This window comes from Carcharhinus amblyrhynchos, chromosome 30, assembly GCF_965287045.1.
Source record: "Carcharhinus amblyrhynchos chromosome 30, sCarAmb.v2.hapA, whole genome shotgun sequence".
Classification (NCBI taxonomy): domain Eukaryota; kingdom Metazoa; phylum Chordata; class Chondrichthyes; order Carcharhiniformes; family Carcharhinidae; genus Carcharhinus; species Carcharhinus amblyrhynchos.
In genome coordinates this window covers 3,417,957-3,436,441 of record NC_137353.1, presented here as the reverse complement: position 1 = coordinate 3,436,441, position 18,485 = coordinate 3,417,957, and the positions used below count along the sequence as shown (strand labels likewise).

The 18,485-nt window shown below is 42.7% G+C and overlaps 1 protein-coding gene across 4 annotated transcripts in view; it reads left to right on the top strand.

The window, feature by feature from the left end:
* Nucleotides 1-18,485, top strand: part of mib2 (MIB E3 ubiquitin protein ligase 2) — a 241,273-nt gene that overhangs the window by 167,578 nt on the left and 55,210 nt on the right. For all 4 annotated transcript variants that reach the window (XM_080214947.1, XM_080214950.1, XM_080214948.1 and 1 more), the window contains exons 4-7: nucleotides 70-176; nucleotides 4,812-5,006; nucleotides 11,369-11,511; nucleotides 12,794-12,901. In XM_080214947.1, the coding sequence (XP_080071073.1) occupies nucleotides 70-176; nucleotides 4,812-5,006; nucleotides 11,369-11,511; nucleotides 12,794-12,901 (553 nt within the window). The remainder of the gene's footprint in view (nucleotides 1-69; nucleotides 177-4,811; nucleotides 5,007-11,368; nucleotides 11,512-12,793; nucleotides 12,902-18,485) is intronic.

Below are 18,485 nucleotides of genomic sequence, written 5' to 3'. Positions count from 1 at the left end.
TCTATCATTTTTATTGTAGCCTCCTTGACTAGAGTGTTAATGTTTTATTTTTGTTCTCTTTATGCACAGTGTTCCTGTTGGTCCACGGCAGAATTTGCCAAGAATTGTACTAAAGGGGATCTTCCAGGGTAGTAAAGTTGTTCGAGGGCCAGATTGGGACTGGAGCAATCAAGATGGTAAGCACATTTTTTTCGCTCAGCTTAACTGAATTATTAACAATGCCAGGAGGTGGCAACAGCTGGCATCTTTTGTTTTATGACAAAGATCTTTGTTTCTGAGAAATGCAGATATTGGATTCACAGTTTCCCCACTGGCGTACATCAATCATCTCGGTATTCTCCACGCAAAGAAAATAAACTGAGTTAATTACAAAAAGCGTTTACTGATTTTAATGATTTAAAGAATGAGGTTTCAGCTTTCTGGTCATGGTAGTATGCGCAATACCTAGTTAGAAGCTCTAACAGATTCCAGGTTCCTCAGGACTGAGGACTGAGTACTGCTGTCTAAGGTATTCTGTATTTGTGGTCACGAGATAAAACTGCCAATGTTCTATTTATATCCACACTGTTTGAGGAATGTCTGAGATAATCATAGTTTCTTGCAATTGGAATCTTTGTAAAAGGTAGATTCTGATCTGGGTGGAACATGAACCCACCTTTATGCTTGTTTCCAATTGGGCACTTCAGGGAGAGGTGTTGGTATAGTGGTAATGTCACTGGGCTAGTAATCAAAAGTCCCAAGTTAATGTTCAAATATTTAGAATTTAAATTAAATGGATAAATCTAAAATTAAAAGCTGGTCTCAGCACTAGTTACCATGAAACTGGACAGGGAATATGCCATTATTGGTAGGACACCACCCTGAGAATGTAGTGTTAACAGTCATAGCTAGGGTGTAGAGGAAGGTAAGAACATAAGAACTAGGAGCAGGAGTAGGCCATCTGGCCCCTCGAGCCTGCTCTGCCATTCAGTAAGATCATGGCTGATCTTTTTGTGGATTCAGCTCCACTTAACCTGCCCGTTCACCATAACCTTTGATTCCTTGGCTGATCAAAAATTTATCTAACCTTGCCTTGAAAACATTCAATGAGGTAGCCTTAACTGCTTCACTGGACAGTGAATTCCACAGACTCTCAATTCTTTGGGTGAAGAAATTTCTCCTCAGTCCTAAATCTGCTCCCCCTTATTTTGAGGCCATGCCCTCCATAGTTCTAGTTTCACTTGCCAATCAACTTAATTTGAGGTAGGTCCATTCAGAAGTCTAATGGCATCTACACAGTAATGTAGAAAATTACCCAGGTATGACCGTACACACACAGCTAGACAAATCCAACCTGTCAACTCTGTCGGCAGCAATGTGATGGAAAGGGTCGACAATAATGCTATCAAGCAGCACTTGTTGAGTAATAATTTGCTTGCTGACTATCAGTTTGGGTTTTGCCAGGGCCGCTCGGCTCTTGACCTCATTGCAGCCTTGGTCCGAAAGAGCTGAAATTCAGATGTGAGGTGAGAATCACTGCCCATGACATCAAGGCAACAGTTGACAAAGTGTGACATCAAGGAACCGTGGAAAAACTAAAGTCAGTTGGAATCAGTGGAAAACGCTCCTCTGGTTCGAGTTGTACCTGGCATAAAGGAAGCTGGTTGTGTTGCTTGAATGTTAATCAACTCAGCTTCATGACATCACTGCAGGAGTTTCTCAGGGTGGTGTCCTAGGCCCAACCTCTTCAGCTGCTTCATCAATGACCTTCATTCCATTGTAAAGTTAGAAGTGGAGATATTCGCCAGTGATTGCACAATGTTCAGCACCGTTCGCGAATCCTCAGATGCTGAAACGGTCCGTGTTCAAATGCAGCAAAACCTGGACAATATCCTGGCTTGGGTTGACAAAAGACCGATAACATTCGTGCCACACAAGTGCTAGGCAATCTCTAATGAGACAATCTGACCATCTCCCTTGATGTTCAACAGCATTACCATCACTGAACACTCCGTTATCAACATTCTGGGGATTACCATTGACCAAAAACTGAGCTAGCTATATATGTGTACTGTGGCTAGCAGTGCAGGTCAGAGGCTGGGAATTCTGCAGTAAGTAATTCGCTAATTGACACCCAAAGCCTGTCCACCATCTAAAAGGCCAAGATAGGAATGTGATGGAACATCCTGCACTTACCTGGACAGGTGCAGCTCCAACAACACTCGAGAAGCTCGACATCACCAGGACAAAGCAGCAAGTTTGATTGGTACCCCTTCCACCACCTTCGGCATCCACTCTCTCCACCACTCGTACACTGACAGCCATGTATACCATCTGCACAATGCACTGGAACAAATCACGAAGGATCCTTTGACAGCATCTTCCAAACCCATGAAACTGTATTGCGTTTCCTGTACTGTTGTTTGTTCAAAATCCTGCAATTCCGTAACAGCTCTGTGAGCGTTCCAACACACGGGTTGCTGTGGTTCAGGAAGGTGGCTTACCACCACCTTCTCAAAGACAATTTGGGATGGGCAATAAATGCCAACCTGCATCGCATGAACGAGAAAAAAACTCCTGACTTCGAGGGCAATTCTCCCAAAAAAATTCTAAGCGTCAAATTCGTGGAAATACTGGAGTAAGTCATACTGATTTTTTTTCAGTGGGATTTTCAAAATGAATCTCCAACACTCTGCATTGCAGAGTGCACTAACATAAGTCATTTCCAAAAACTGGTGGTGAAGCCTATTCCCGCTGAGGAGGCTGACAGCATAGCACTGATTGGACCACTGCTCATGCACCGATCTGCCAGTGCCGAGATTGGCATATGCGCAGTAGCCCCACGCTGCCGATCTCCTGATTGCTGGCCAGCTCAATCGCTGGTTGGCCCCCTGAACATAACTGGCCAACCTCAACCCCTCCTGGGTATTGGTGCTTTGCTCCTTGGGCAGTGCCAGTTGGCCCAGGGATGGCACTAGGTTAAACATATTTATAATAAGCATTTACATAAATGGTGCCGCTCTGCGCCGATTTCTGACGCGGAGCTGACGTGTTGGAAATCCGGCTATCGGAGATTGCCGAGGCCATGGTACCCAGTGGGGAGCCCGAGAGACAGCCTCTGCATGTGTCTCCCAGCCCGCTGTGCTGCAGAGCAGCGCAGGGGGTTGGGAGAATCGTCCCCTATGCCTGACTCAATCTTACCAGCAGCAATGGTATAACTGGAGTTTATTAACACCATTGTTCATGTTTATCTGACATTTCCAAAGATCATTGGAATATCAGTGGACTGATATATTTGAAAGTAAGAATTTACTGTCTTCATTTGACCAATGGCAAAGCTGTGGTTGTACCAGTTCACATAATTGCTTTAAGTAATTATTGAAATATCATAAGGAAATGGCTGCTTGTATTAAACTTCATGTGATATTAATGTGGAGAGACACATTCACCTGAAATTCTCTCCACAGATTTAATGCAGACATTCACCCCTGGCTTCCTTAGAGTTGCAGAGAGAGAATTTGAGACTGTGACCTCAGTGCTCTAATGCCAGTATCCCATGGTTGCAAGTGAAAGGTTTTGAGACTGCGCTGTATTATGGGGTGACCCACAGAGAGAAGGTGTTGCAGTTGAACCTTATGTTGGTGAATTCCAGCTATTAGTCAGTCTGTGCAGAATTTTCCTGCCCGGCCCGCTCGTCACAGGAAGTGTAGCTGGCGAGACAGAACCATGCAGAGATCTGTTGGCCTCGGGTGGGATTTTCCAGTCTAGGACAAGCGGAGTTGAAAAATCCCACCCCTTGTGTCTGAATCTCCATGAATATCAAGTCCAAGAGTTTTTAATAAGCACCTTCTTCAAGGTTTCAAATCTCCAGTGGCTAAAATTGGAGCAGGAGTCGGCCATCTGGCCCTCGAGCCTGCTCCGCCATTCAGTAAGATCATGGCTGATCTTTTTGTGGATTCAGACACCAGAGAAAAGGGCTAAAAATGTAGTAACAGTAGTTCCCCAGCAGAATAGCATTCTCTTCCAAAATCCTTTCTTTCTTGTTAGCCTAACTTAAACTGAAGTGATTCGGAACCGTTCAGGACATTTGACTGGTTGTTCTATTGGACTGGTTCATTAAGCAAAGTAAAACTTTGGACATTGTTGGCGAAAAACCTACAATTGTTTGAGATAGTCTGTGGATTAAATTGAAATAACAAGTTCCTTTTGTATTCAAGAACAGAAAAATGCTGGAAAATCTCAGCTGGTCTGACAGCATCTGTGCAGAGAGAATAGAGCCAACGTTTCGAGTCTGGCTGACCCTTCATCAAAGTTCTGACGGAGGATCATTGAGACTTTTTTTGTTTGATTCCAGCATCTGCAATATTTTGCGTTTATCTCCATTTCTATTACTGTTGTTCAAACTGAACTGGTTATTTTGAGCCGTTAACTAACCCGTGCAGTCACTTTACCGACACTGAAAGGAAGACAGAAATAACTCATCTGCTGTGGGCAACCTGTTGAATATTCTTCGAATGTGAACTACATGTGGACCTTTGGCCACAAGGCAGGAAGTAGATATATGTCGATGGTGACATTCAGAGTATTCGTGGTCCACGCTATAAGATCCTGATACTGCTTGGTGGTTCCAACCACAGTTTCTTTTCCCACCCTGTGCTGGATTTAAAGACCTTTTAACTCTTAATTTTGGACATTTGATGTTATGTGGTAATTCAAACTCGCGCTAAATGCTCCTTTTTTTTGACACTACATAACAAAGAGTTAATAATAGTGAAAGAGGTGAAGGAACTTTAATTTTACTTTATGTAAAAAGAATCATTTTGCTTCTGCAGGTGGGGAAGGCAAAATTGGGAAAGTAGTTGATATCCGAGGCTGGGACACGGAGTCGGGACGAAGTGTTTCAAGTGTCACCTGGTCAAACGGGACAACCAACGTCTACCGAATGGGTCACAAAGGGAAGGTTGATTTAAAGTACATCACAGATTCTGCAGGTGGTTACTACTACAAAGATCATTTGCCAAAGCTAGGTATGTTTGTATTGTTTCAGTAAGATCCAATCACCAGATATCTGCAGAGATTCTACATTTTAACAATGGGTGCCTGAAGACCTTTTATTGATCTGAGGTCCACATCGCAATTCGTTTTGTATTTTATACAAACACTGATCCCAAGACATATTTGGTCTGAACTCAACTTCATTGCTAAGGTGCATTGCATTTTATGATACAGATTTTAGAATGCTACTTAACGTTTTTAGCAGGAAAGTTTATTACTTTGGGCATCATTGTGTTTGTAAAGTGTGCCTCTGGATGCAATAAAAGTATTCTTCTTCTCAACTTCAGCTTACAGCCCCAGTTCACTGGGCAATTCAATGGTGTAGCACTTTATATTCATCTTCCTGTGATAAAGCCCACACGGCAAGTTGCCAGCTCACCAAAACATTGGCCCTTTCTCCACAGGGAGTGAGAAGATGATCTGAGAATTAATCAGTGTGTGCTGCTCAGATATACCCTCTGGTGGTTAGTCATTCAACTGCATTGGCAGAGTCTTTGAAAGCAGGTCAATTCCTCTTCCTCGGTTGTGAAATGATGTGTGGGATCTAGGAAACTGCGATTGCCTTCGAGGTGAAGGTGATTTATTCTTTTTTGAAGGGGAAGACATTAGTTAACATCAAACCAATGTGATGTGTGGATATCCACTAAAAAAATGCAGCTTTATCAGTTTAAATCAAGACAGAATGTACGAAAGACTGTCCTGATTAATAGTTGAATAATGCTGTTCAAAGCAGCCTGCTGGCACTGACTCTTTTGTTTTCTAGTTTCAGTGAGATTAAAGTGATACGGTCTTGTTTGTGGTGAGGAACAGCGGCTGTTACAGTCACATTTTCACAAAAATCATTGATGTCAGTATTTTGTGAGCACAGGAGGAGTTTGGCCAGGTGCACTGTTATCAGTTTAGCCAATGCGCTGATGAATGACAGATGGGGTTCAATTAGATAAATGCAAGGTGATGCATTTTGGTAGATCGAACCAGGTCAGGATTCGGGTAATGAATGGGAGAGTTATCGAACAAATAGATCTAGGGGTAGAGGTTCACATTTCCTTGAAAGTGGAGTCACAGGTGGACAGGGTGCTGAAGAAGGCATTTGGCATGCTTGGTTTCATTGGTCAGAACATTGAATAACGGAGTTGGGGCATCTTGTTGAAGTTGTAAAGACATTGGTAAGGCCACACTTGGAATGCTGTGTGCAATTCTAGTCACCCTATTATAGAAAGGATATTATTAAACTAGAAAGAGTGCAGAAAAGATTTACTAGGATGCTACTGGGACTTGATGGTTTGAATTATAAGGAGAGGCTGGATAGACTGGGACTTTTTTCTCTGGAGCATAGCGGGTGATCTTATAGAGATTTATAAAATAATGAGGGGCATAGATCAGCTAGATAGTCAACATATTTTCCCAAAGGAGGGGAGTCTAAAACTAAAGGGCATAGGTTTAAGGAAAGAGATAGAAAAGGGTCCAGAGGGGCAATTCTTTCAGAGGCTGGTGAGTGTCTGGAACGAGTTGCCAGAGGCAGTAGTAGAGGCGGACACAATTTTGCCTTTTAGAAAGCATTTAGACAGTTACATGGATAAGATGGGTATAGAGGAATATGGGCCAACGCAGGCACTTGGGACTAGCTTAGTGGTAAAATCTGGGCGACATGGACAAGTTGGGCCGAAGGGCCTGTTTCCATGCTGTGAATCTCTATGACTTTCATAAAGGTATTGCCACTTTACAGTTGTAAAATATTTATTTCTAAAATTCCTTAATGTTAAATCACAGACATTTCAATAGCGAAAGAGAGCATTTGACTTATTGTATTATGTGCCTGTTTCACAACGGAGTATCCAGTTTCATCCCATTTGCTGCCCTTTCCATGGGCCTTTTAATGTTTTTCTCTGTTTACCCAGCTCCCTCTATGACTGCGTGATTGGTGATTAGAAACGACACGTCTCTGTGATTTGTGGTCCCTTGTTGGGGAAAAAGTTATCATTTCACTTTTAGCTTCTATTAATAATCCTAAGTGAGCATTTGATTAATGGAAAACAGGCCAGTGCGCTCAATATTTTCCTGTTTGTCATTTTAGATGTGAGCACTGCTTTAGATTTGCAGGGTTTATCTTAATAACCATCCTGGGATGGGTGAATTGCCCATGGCGATTAACATTCTTCAATAAAAGCAGTATCTGAAACTGCCCACAGTACACCAGTTGTAATGTAATCCATCTGAAAGACCTGCTGGTTGTTTGGATTGGCCATGCTAAATTCTCCCTCAGTGCACCTGAACAGGAGTATGATGACTAGGGGATTTTCACAGTGACTTTGTGGTGTCAATGTAAGCCTACTTGTGACACTAATAAATAAAATTGAACTTTAAACTTTTAAACGTTGTGGTGAACAGGTTCATTGTCACCTCTTTAGTGGTCAGTATTCCACACACAAACAACACCCAATGCCATCTGACCCCCTCATTGCATTTTGTAATTTTTTTTACTGTCTGTATGATTATTTAAAGCCTTCAAGAAATGTGCCATTTGGCCGATATTCCCTAATCCTTTACTGTTTTATAACAATTTGCACTTATCTGTGCTGAAATGCATTTGCTACATATCTAACCGGGCCCCCTTGCTGCTTTTTCACATTCTTCCTAACAGTGCATTCTACAAATATTGTTATTACTCAATCATTTCTGGAGATCACAGGACTCTGTACAAATTCTTACAGATGTCACTTGGTAATTCAGCATCCAGTTTACTCCTTTCTATCCTTCAATTTACCCTAGAAAGGCCATGACAATCTTTTTGTGGCTCAAAGCCCCTCTTCAAAAGTAAACACATTTGTACATTACACATAGCTCTAACAGTTAGAGGATATAATTCAGAACAGAATAAACAACTGTGTATAACTTCATTGGAGTACATGGTGGCGTTGGGATAGGTGTGTGTGCACACGCGCGTGCTTGTGTCTGCCCACAGAAAGCAGAAATAAAAATTGTAAATCAGCAATTTCAAAAAAGCCAAACATTGCCCTGGGTGTTGCTGTAAAATGGGTGATATCATTTTAAGCAGCTGTTGTTCATCTTTACTGATCCTTACTTCCACTGACTTTGATTCCAAATCCCTACTCAACAACCAGCTTGATGATAGCAAGGAGTCAAAGGCAGCCAATGAAATTATTCCTGCTGAGCTGCTCCTCTGGGACAATAACAAAAAAAACACTCCCTACACTTCAGGGAAGCAGCAGAATCCTGAAATTCCTCTGCTTTGGAAATGTGCAACTTAAATAACCAGCATAGGGAAAGAGGGTTTCTGGTTTGGCCCCAGTTCTGCCAGGTCCACGCCGTTTACTGCTCCCATTCTAGTGTACCCACTCCCTTCCCACTTCTATGGGGTGATGTTACAAGTTGTGGAATGGTGGCATTATGTCAGCAGCTCCAACTGAGATGTCTCTGGCAAACTGGTGTGCAGTTTATGCCAGGTCTAAACGCTGGTGGAGGTGAGGTGGAGCAGTTTCATAAGTGTCAGTTTATCTGAGGCAATCAACTGAAGAGCTGTCAGTTGGAATTTCAGGACTTCTAATCCTTTTGAGGCTTCAACTGCAGAGTGTTATTGTATGGTACAATAGCAAAACTGCAATTGTGAGCCCAGTATCAGATTAAAACAGATTGCATGCTGCTCTGTAGCATTATGCAAATCAAATATCTAAAATTCCCTTTGTTTAATTATGCAGTTGGTGCTGTATACATCAATGAGTGAGAGACTAACAATTGCTCATTACTGTATTTCAAATTAACAATGGAATTTTTTTAAAAATTAGACTAAGTCCTCCTCTGCACATCTGTGTGAATAACTTTGATTTGTTTCAGAGTATTTTTTTGATTGCTGGCGCCACTTAATACTGGCATTTAGTCAACAATGACACAGAACTTGGCAATTCTGCGGAAACCAAATTGCAGCAAAAATATTCAATTTGGTGCCACGTGTTAAAATTCTGTCCAAATGGAAACGAAGGCAGCTTTAATTTCTGAGTATTGTGGAAATATGTTGCAAATATATTCAGGGAATGGTTTTTTTTTGCATTCTGGATTTGTGTCCAACCACAGTCAGCTGTAGGGAAGGAACACAAACAGCCCAAGATGTTCTAAAAGCAGAACTAACATGGAGTAGTAAGACAAAGGATGCAGTGGCAGTTTTCATTCTTTTTCTCTCACACACAGTAAGTTTCAGGGACGCAAGTTTCAGAGTACAGAGTTTCTGTAAAGCATCTCAAAACAAACCATTCTGGAAAATTTAGTGAAAGCAATATAATGAACACTGACAATAGACTGGATGATTGTAATTGAATATCTTTTATTTTCTGGCTGCAAATCAATATTCCTTAATGTTTGCTAATGCTGATTAGTAACACCTAACTTGTTTGTCTTTTAGCACCAAACTAATTCTGATTTTTAGGTTGGATTGTGGCAGCTCTTGCCTCTGAGTTGGATAGTTGTTGGATTGTGCCTCACCCCAGAGACTTGTGCATATAATCTATTTTGTTCATTATTATTTATTTATTTTATTGGTGTCGCAAGTAGGCTTACATTAACACTGCAATGACGTTACTGTGAAAATCCCCTAGTTGCCTGTTCGGGCACACTGAGGGAAAGTTTACTATGATCAGTGCACCTAACCAGCGCGTCTTTCAGACTGTGGAGGGAAACCAGAGCATTTGGAGGAAACCCACGCAGAGAAATGGAGAACATGCATATTCCTCGCAGACAATAACCCAAGCCAGCAGTTGAACCCAGCTCCCCTGATGCTGTGCTGCCCCTGAGCTGAGATGATATTTGGTACATGCAGGGTCGCCATGTCCATTCTGTTGGGTGGGCAGACTAGATCTGAAAGCACTGTGATGTGGACAGGGAGTCTGCCCAGTGTGTCGAACATCAAACGTTCCCGCATCAAACATTCCCGCAACCAACTGCAGCAAAAAATCAGTTACCTGGTCATTGTCTCATTGTTGCCTCTGGGATCTCCCTGTACATCAACGACACGGTAGCACAATGGTTAGCACTGTCGCTTCATGGCGCAAGGGACCTGGGTTCGATTCCCAGCTCAGGTCACTGCCTGTGCAGAGTTTGCACATTCTCCCTGTGTCTGCGTGGGTTTCCTCCGGGTACTCCGGTTTCCTGCCACAGTCCAAAGGTGTGCAGGTAAGATGAATTGGCCATGCTGCATTGCCCCTTAGTGTCTGGAGATGTGTAGGTTAGAGGGATTAGTGGGTAAATATGTAGGGATGTGAGGATAGGGTCTGGGTGGGATTTTTGGTGCAGACTCAGTGGCTGAATGGCCTCTTTCTGCACTGTAGGGTTTCTATGGTTTTTAACTAACTGCCACGTTTCCTTGCTTGACATTTCCTTTATTCAAAAATAATCCCTTTGAAATTTTAAGTTAAGTCCTCAGACCATGAAATATGCTACAGAATGCTTTCTTTGCAGTTCTGTCATCACCCTGTGGTTGCTCTGAACTCCTCTGATGAGAGCAGAATAAGAACAGAAATTGCTGCAAATAATCAGTCAGTCTGGCAGCATCTGGCGAGAGACTTAATGAGTTAACGTTTCAGGTCTGTGACCTTCCACCATCTCTGATTCATGTTCTGCCAGATCTGCTGAGTATTTCCAGCATCTGCGGTATTTTGTTTTTGTGTTAGTGTCTGGTCAGAGCACTTCTGTTTCTGTCTGAATCCTGCTCCATCAACAGTCGAGGCCACTATTCGACTAATAGTCCTTAGACCTTGAAAGGAGCATGGATTGAACAAGCAGTAGTAGTGGGTTTCCTCCAGGTGCTTGAATTTCCTCCCATGGTCTAAAAGGCATGCTGGTTAGGTGCATTTACCCAAACAGGCGCCAGAGTGTGGCGACTAGGGGAATTTCACAGTAACTTCATTGCAGTGCCTTAGTTGAGACTAAAATAAACTAATCTCACGATGTTTAGCTTCCAAATTGTGTACAAAAGTTGTCTTGAAAGCAAAATACTGCAGTTGCTGGAAATCTGAAATAGGGTTGGTACAGGCTTGGAGGGCCGAAGGGCCTGTTCCTGTGCTGTAATTTTCTTTTCCCTTTGTTCTTCGAAACATTCAGCAGATCAAACAGAATCTGTGGAGAGAGAAATAGAGTTCGTGCGTTAATCTTCCAGCTCCTGCAATTTCCTGCTTTTGTTTTATGTAATATAAAAGACATGTCTGGTGAAGCAGTATTTACAACCCAGTGTTTATAAGGTTGTTTTATTTTGGTGTCAATATGTTGCCGTGCTTCTCAAAATGCTGACGAGCTTTTTTCAGGTTGAGGTTTCCATTCTCCTTTTCAGGTGAACATGTTGAACTCCCCAGGCAGGAGAGTGCTGACGGTCACTCCTTCCAGCATAACGACAAGGTGAAATGCCTTCTTGAGGTCGATATTCTCCGGCAGATGCAGGACGGACATGGAGGATGGAATCCTAAAATGGCAGAGGTAACCCTCAATGCTGTCAACATCTCTGACACATGCCACTCTTCCTGTGCTGGGAATCTTTCACTGTTTCCTGCTCAGCTTTTTGATGCTAAATCAATCTCTAATACACATGTATCAATAAAGCTATGGTGGTTTTTGTAATCGCTTTATTAGAATTTATTCATGGGATATGGGTGTCGCAGGCTAGTCCAGCATTTATTGCCATCCCTAATTGCCCCTGAGAAGGCGGTAGTGAGTTGCCATCGTAGAATCATAGATCATAGAATCCCTATAGTACAGAAGGAGACCATTCAGCCCATTAAGTCTGTACCAACCACAATCCACCCCAGGCCCTATCCCTGTAACACCACATATTTACTCTGCTAATCCCCTTGACGCTAGGGTCAATTTAGCATGGCTAATCAACTTAACCCGCACATCTTTGGCATGTGGGAGGAAACTGGAGCACCCAGAGGAAACCCATGCAGACACGGGGAGAATGTGCAAACTCCATGCAGACAGTAACCCGAGGCTGGAATTGAACCTGTGTAGGCACATCCACAATGCTGTTTGGGGGTCTCTAACTGTACTATGGGTGTATGTCCACTTCCCTCTTTCGAGATCAGTTCGTATTCTAGCCCATTTAGCATGTGGCAGTGCAGTGCAATACAACACAGTGGAATGGGTCTTTATTGTGAAGATGGCATTTCATTTCCTCAAGGAATGGTCATGGTCACTCCACTGGTGAGGGGGAAGTCAAGTAAGTTATTCCCTCATGTTCTACAAGCCAAGTTTGCTTCAGTCACGGCTCAACAGCTCAGCCAGTTCTGTCAGCGGTGCTAATACTGAGCCAGTTGTCTCTCAAAACTTGTGCTTTTCCACTTGTTCCTCAACCTTTATTCTTTCATGGGATTTGAGTATTGCTGGCAAGACTTGCATTTGTTGCCCATCCCTAATTACCCTTGAACTGAGTGGCTCGTTAAGCCATTTGCAAGAGAAGAATCCACCACGTTACCATGGGCCTGGGTTCACATGTAGACCAGGCCAGGTAAGGGTGGCAGATTTCCTTCCCTGAAGGAGGGAAAAGGGCATTGATGAATCAAGTGGGTTTTTACAATAGTTGTTAGTTGTCATGGTCACCAGTATTGAGACTAGCTTTCAATTCCAGAGTTTGGTAATATAATTTAAATTCCATCTGCTGCCATGGTGGGATTTGAACCCATATTCCCAGAGTATTTGCCCTGGTCTCTGGATTGCTAGTTAATTGCCACTATGCCAACGTAGTGCCCTTTTTTTTGTGCAGTATATTGGGCGGACTGGTACTGTGCACAGAATAACAGACCGTGGAGATGTGCGAGTTCAGTACAGCAATAACATTCGATGGACCTTCCATTCTGGAGCTCTTACAAAGGTACACTCAATAGTGGAGCCTGTTTCCTTATGTGGAAAGCTATTTGCGCTGGTGAAATATGCGTCACATTTAACTGCAATAAGGTGACATAAATAATTCAATATTTCAAAAAGATGTTGTTTCCATTTGTGTTTCTTCATCAGCTTTAATTTGTGATGAGTACATTGCAAGAATTTTGATTTAATGTAGATGTGAGCTCATTGACTCTGATCTTACCTGGCATGTAGATCCTGTGGAAAGAGAAGGAAGGTCACAATGATAAGAAAATAGAAGCAGGAAGCAGGTCTTCAGTGTCTCAAATAAAAACAGAACATGCTTGAAATACTGCAATCAAGCCATGATGTAGAGATGTTGGTGTTGGACTGGGGTAAACACAGTAAGAAGTCTCACAACACCAGGTTAGAACATAAGAAATAGGAGCAGGAGTAGGCCATCTAGCCCTTCGAGCCTGCCCCGCCATTCAATAAGATCATGGCTGATCTGTCGTGGCTCAGTTCCACTTTCCCGCCCTCTCCCCATAACCCTTACTCCCCTCTCTTATCAAGAACCCATCAACCCGCTTCTTAAAAATATTTAGCGAGGCAGCCTCCACCACTTCAACGGGCAGAGAATTCCAGAGATTCACCACCCTTTGAGTGAAGAAGTTCCTCCTCAACTCCGTTCTAAACCGCCTCCCCTTTATCTTGAGGCTGTGCCCCCTAGTCCTACTGTCTTTTTTGAGCAGGAAGAGTCTCTCCACCTCTATCCTATCCATCCCATTCATCATCTTATACGTCTCAATGAGATCTCCCCTCATTCTTCTCAACTCTAACGAGTACAAGCCTAGTTTATTCAGCCTCTCCTCATAGCTCAACCCCCTCAACTCCGGTATCAGCCTAGTAAACCTCCTCTGCACTCCCTCCAAGGCCAAAATATCCTTGCGCAGGTGCGGTGCCCAAAACTGCACACAGTACTCCAGCTGCGGCCTCACCAATGCCCTATACAGCTGCAGCAAGACCTCCCTACTTTTATATTCAATCCCCCTCGCTAACGCCCAGCAGGTTTATTTAGTAGCGCAAGCTTTTGGCGTGCTGCTCCTTCATTAGGTGACTCTCCTGATGAAGGGGCAGCGCTCTGAAAGCTTGTGCTACTAAATAAACCTGTTGGACGTTAACCTGGTGTTGTGAGACTTCTTACTGTCCAATCAAGCCAACATCAGGAAACAGTTAACTTTTCAGAATATAATGAGAGTTCATCGACCTGAAATGTTAATTCTATTTCTCTCTCCACAATTGCTGGCAGACCTGCTGCATATTTCCAGCATTTTCTGTGCTGCTTTCAGATTTTGGCTGTATTTGTGCCTTGTTGTAGTCAGTGTCCCATTTTGTTACACATCAGCACTAAAAAGAGCAGCTGGCGATTGCAAAGGTTTGTTTTTTTATCATTGTCAAACCAATTCAGTCTCATTGAGTACTGGTATTAACAAGAGGAAGTACACCAGTGGATCCTATGAGCTTGCATTACCCTTGTATGTCCATTCTACTGTTAATATAAAGGGACTGTGTCCATGGAGAGAGAACTGCAACTGGGAGCATTCTAACAATTTTACCACTCATTTTCAGGTGGGTAGCTGATGGCAAGCTTCCTGATTGTGCCTGAATTAATGATCATCTTGGTTTTCTGAATTGATTGGAATAGTTAGATTAAGTTACAAGCTCTACAGAAAGTTGTCCCTATATTCCAGTCTAGTCTTGTATTGGGTAACTCCTGGAAGGATGATATCAATAGTTCTCTCTCTCTCTCTTTTCTCTCTCTCTCTCCCTCTCTCTCTCTCTCTCTCTCTCTCTCTCTCTCTCTCCCCCCCCCCCCCCCCCCCCCCCCCCCCCCCCCCAGGCTGCTCGGAGACCAGGTATAACTGAGAGGAGCGGTGTCTGTTCCACTCCAGATGTAATATTCCATGTTGGGGGCAGGGGGTGGGAGTCCTTTAATCAGTGCCTTACCATTATTTTGTGTCAAAACGAGGTTAGTGCTCCGTTCTGCCCAACGAAATACGGACAATTTTAGCAGCGATCCCGATTCTCGTGCGATTGGACGAGGCTTTCCCATTGTTGGATGTGCTATTGGTGGGCGTGTTTTCCAGACAAACACAAAGTTGTTGAATTTCAACCTCATTTTATTCACAGCAGGATAAAACATTCAAGCAGTGATCTGGGTTAAAAGCTTAATACTTACTGTGATTTAAGAGGGATTACACCCAACTTAAAGTTGTTTTAGAAACAGAAAATGCTGGATAAACTCAGCAGACTCAGCAGTATCTGTGGAACGAGAAACAGTTAATGTTTTGAGCTCAAATGACACTTCAGAGCTAAAGAAAGAGAATGTGATGGATTTCATATTGTTAAAGACGGAACGACCATAAGACTTAGGAGCAGAATTAGGCCACTCGGCCCATTGAGTCTGTTCTGCCATTTGATCATGGCTGATGTTTTTCTCATCCCCATTCTCCTGCCTTTTCCCCATAACCCCTGATCCCCTTATTAAGCAAGAACCTTAAGGACACTGTGACCTGGCCTCCACAGTCTTCTGGGATAAAGAGTTCCACAGATTCACCGCTTTGGCAAAAAAAATTCTTCCTCATCTCTGTTTTGAAAGATTGTCCCTTTAGCTTGAGGTTGTGCCCTCTGATTCAAGTTTTTCTTACTAGTGGAAACATCCTCTCCATGTCCACTCTAGGTCTTGCAGTATCCTGTAAGTTTCAATAAGATACCCCCTCACCCTTCTAAACTTCAATGACTACAGACCCAGAGTCCTCAACTGTTCCTCATACGACAAGCTCTTCATTCCAGGAATCATTCCTGTGAACCTCCTCTGGACTCTTTCCAAGGCCAGCACATCCATCCTTAGATATGGGGTCCAAAACTGCTCACAATGCTCCAAATGGGGTGGAGCAAAATAGGAGGTTTGGGATAGGTGTGAGGTAGGAGAGATTGCACAAAGATGTGTAGAGCACAAGACAAAGAAAATGTGAATGGCAGTGTTGAGGACTACCAAAGGTGCTGGTAGTGACTTAAAGGTAAGGTATCAGAATGTGCTAATAGAGCAAAGGGGCTGTGCTGTCTAAAAGCAAAGCTAACATGGTGGATGGCCCTATGGGGGAGATTAGGGTTGCATTGGGACAAAAAAAAAATATAGTTTTGGATTTAAGTGGAGGAGAATGGTCGCAGTCGAAAGTTGTTGAACTTTAGAGGGACTATTCTCTGCTCCAGTGGTGTCTCCTCCACACTGGGGAGACTGAACGGTGACTGGATGACTGATTTGTAGAACACTTTTGGTCAGCCAAGCATGACTGCAATCTTCCTGTCACTTCCTGTTGACCTTTGTTTGTATACCAATCACTTATCTATTTTGCTTTCTGCTTTACGTTATAAATCCAACGCATTTCTTCCTCTCTTTAACTCTGAAGACGACTCATAGAGCTAAACGAGGCCATTTGGCCCATCAACTCTGCACTGACCCTCCAACAGAGCATCTTACCCAGACCCTATCCCCATAACTCTACACATTTACCCTGCTAATCCTCTTCACCTACACATCTTGGGATGCTAAGGGACAATTTAGCATGGCCAGTCCACCTTAACTGCACATCTTTAGAGTGAGGGGGGAAACCGGTGTACCAGAGGAAACCCACGCAGACATGGGGAGAATATGCAGACTCTGCTCAGTCATACAGTCTCAAACTGTGTTAACTTTGTTTCTGTTTTCACAGATGCTATCAGACCTGCTGAGTTTATCAGAATTTTCTTTTTTTTTTAATTTAAGATTTCCAGCATCCACAGTATTTTTGCTTTTATTGAAGTTATTTTTCTGTTTTAAGATCTGTGCAGCTAAGCAGCTGTCTCCCATCATGATCCAAATCAAGACTCCCTTTAAAATCTATCCTGAGGCAGCCACTAGGCAAAATTCTTAACCCACAGCTTGGCCGTGAATAGCAATCTACTATCACCTGACCTAAAATGTCAGGTGTGTTTTTCGTGAACAGGAATCTAGTCGGCTTCTGACTGGTCCACCTGAATTTTGGTTAATTGTAAAACTGTGAAAAGTATTAGTTTGTATTAAAACCATGAAATAAAAATGAGGAGTTGCTTGTAACTTCAATGGCTTGTAATTGCAATATTTGTTGGTTTGGAAAAAAGAATCTTTTCTCTCCCATTAACACATGCTGAATAGAAAATTAAATAACTTAAACATGCTGAAGCAAGAAAGTCTTTTGACATTTGATTCCAGTTATTTAAGGTACTTCCATTATGCAGAGTTTAATAATCCAGGATACAATACATGAAGGATTTATGAGGGATAAAAGATTAATCCTTTCATTGATAAAACCAGGAACTTCTAAAGACAACCTTCTAAAGACAGTCATTAATATCTGTCACTAGTCAAAGGGAAGAACATTGAGCATTTATATCAATCAATAATTATCTAGTATTCTCAGTTGGAAGGTGTATAGTCACAATCCCAAAAACCCTCTAAGCTATTATGCTTTTACCTTGCTGGGACATGTAGTGGAATACTGTGATGTGGAGATGCCGGCGTTGGACTGGGGTGGGCACAGTAACAGGTCTCAACACCAGGTTAAAATCCAGTAGGTTTATTTGAAATCATGAGCTTTCAGAGCACTGCTCCTTCACCAGGTGAGCCACTTGTGATTCCAAATAAACCAGCTGGACTTTAACCTGGTGTTGTGAGACTTCTTACTGGAATACTGTGGGCTAAAGAATGTTAATTGTACATTGTTAGACTGTACCTGTACAGATTTGAGTGCCATCATTCAACAGCCCTTTTTGATTTGATCTGATTTATTATTGTCATTTCTATTAGTATACAGTGAAAAGCATTGTTTCTTGTGCGTTTATACAGACAAAGCATAGCGTTCATAGAGGAGGAAAGGAGCGAGTGCAGAATGTAGTGGTGCAGTCATTGTTAGAAAGATCAGCTTAACGCAAGATAAGTCCATTCAAACATCTGATGGCAGCAGGGAAGAAGCTGTTCTTGAGTCAGTTGGTACGTGACCTCAGGCTTTTGTATCTTTTTTCCAACGGAAGAAGGTGGAAGAATGTATGTTTGAGGTGCATGGGGTTCTTAATTAAGTTGGCTGCTTTGCTGAGGCAGCAGGAAATGTAGAGAGAGTCAATGGATGGGAGGCTGCTTTGTGTGATGGGCTGGGCTTCATTCATGACCTTCTGTAGTTTCTTGCAGTCTTGGGCAGAGCAGGAGCCACACCAAGCTATGATACAACCAGAAAGAATGTTTTCTATGTAAATGTTGGTGAGAGTCGCAGCGGACATGCCAAATTTACTTGATCTTCTGAGAAAGTAGAGGCTTGGTGGCTTTCTTAGCTGTAGTGTCTACTAGAAAGTTAACATTAAATATGTACGCTCATCGAAGGATATTTGGTGTGCAGTTTTGATACTGATTTTTCAAAAGTTGTTGGACTTGTATTTTGAAAGTTTTATAAATGATAGACAAACTACAGGAGCATATTAAACCTGGGTTAATTGGCTTGGACCGTAATGGTTTCAAATTTATTTCTTTCCCAGTGAACTCC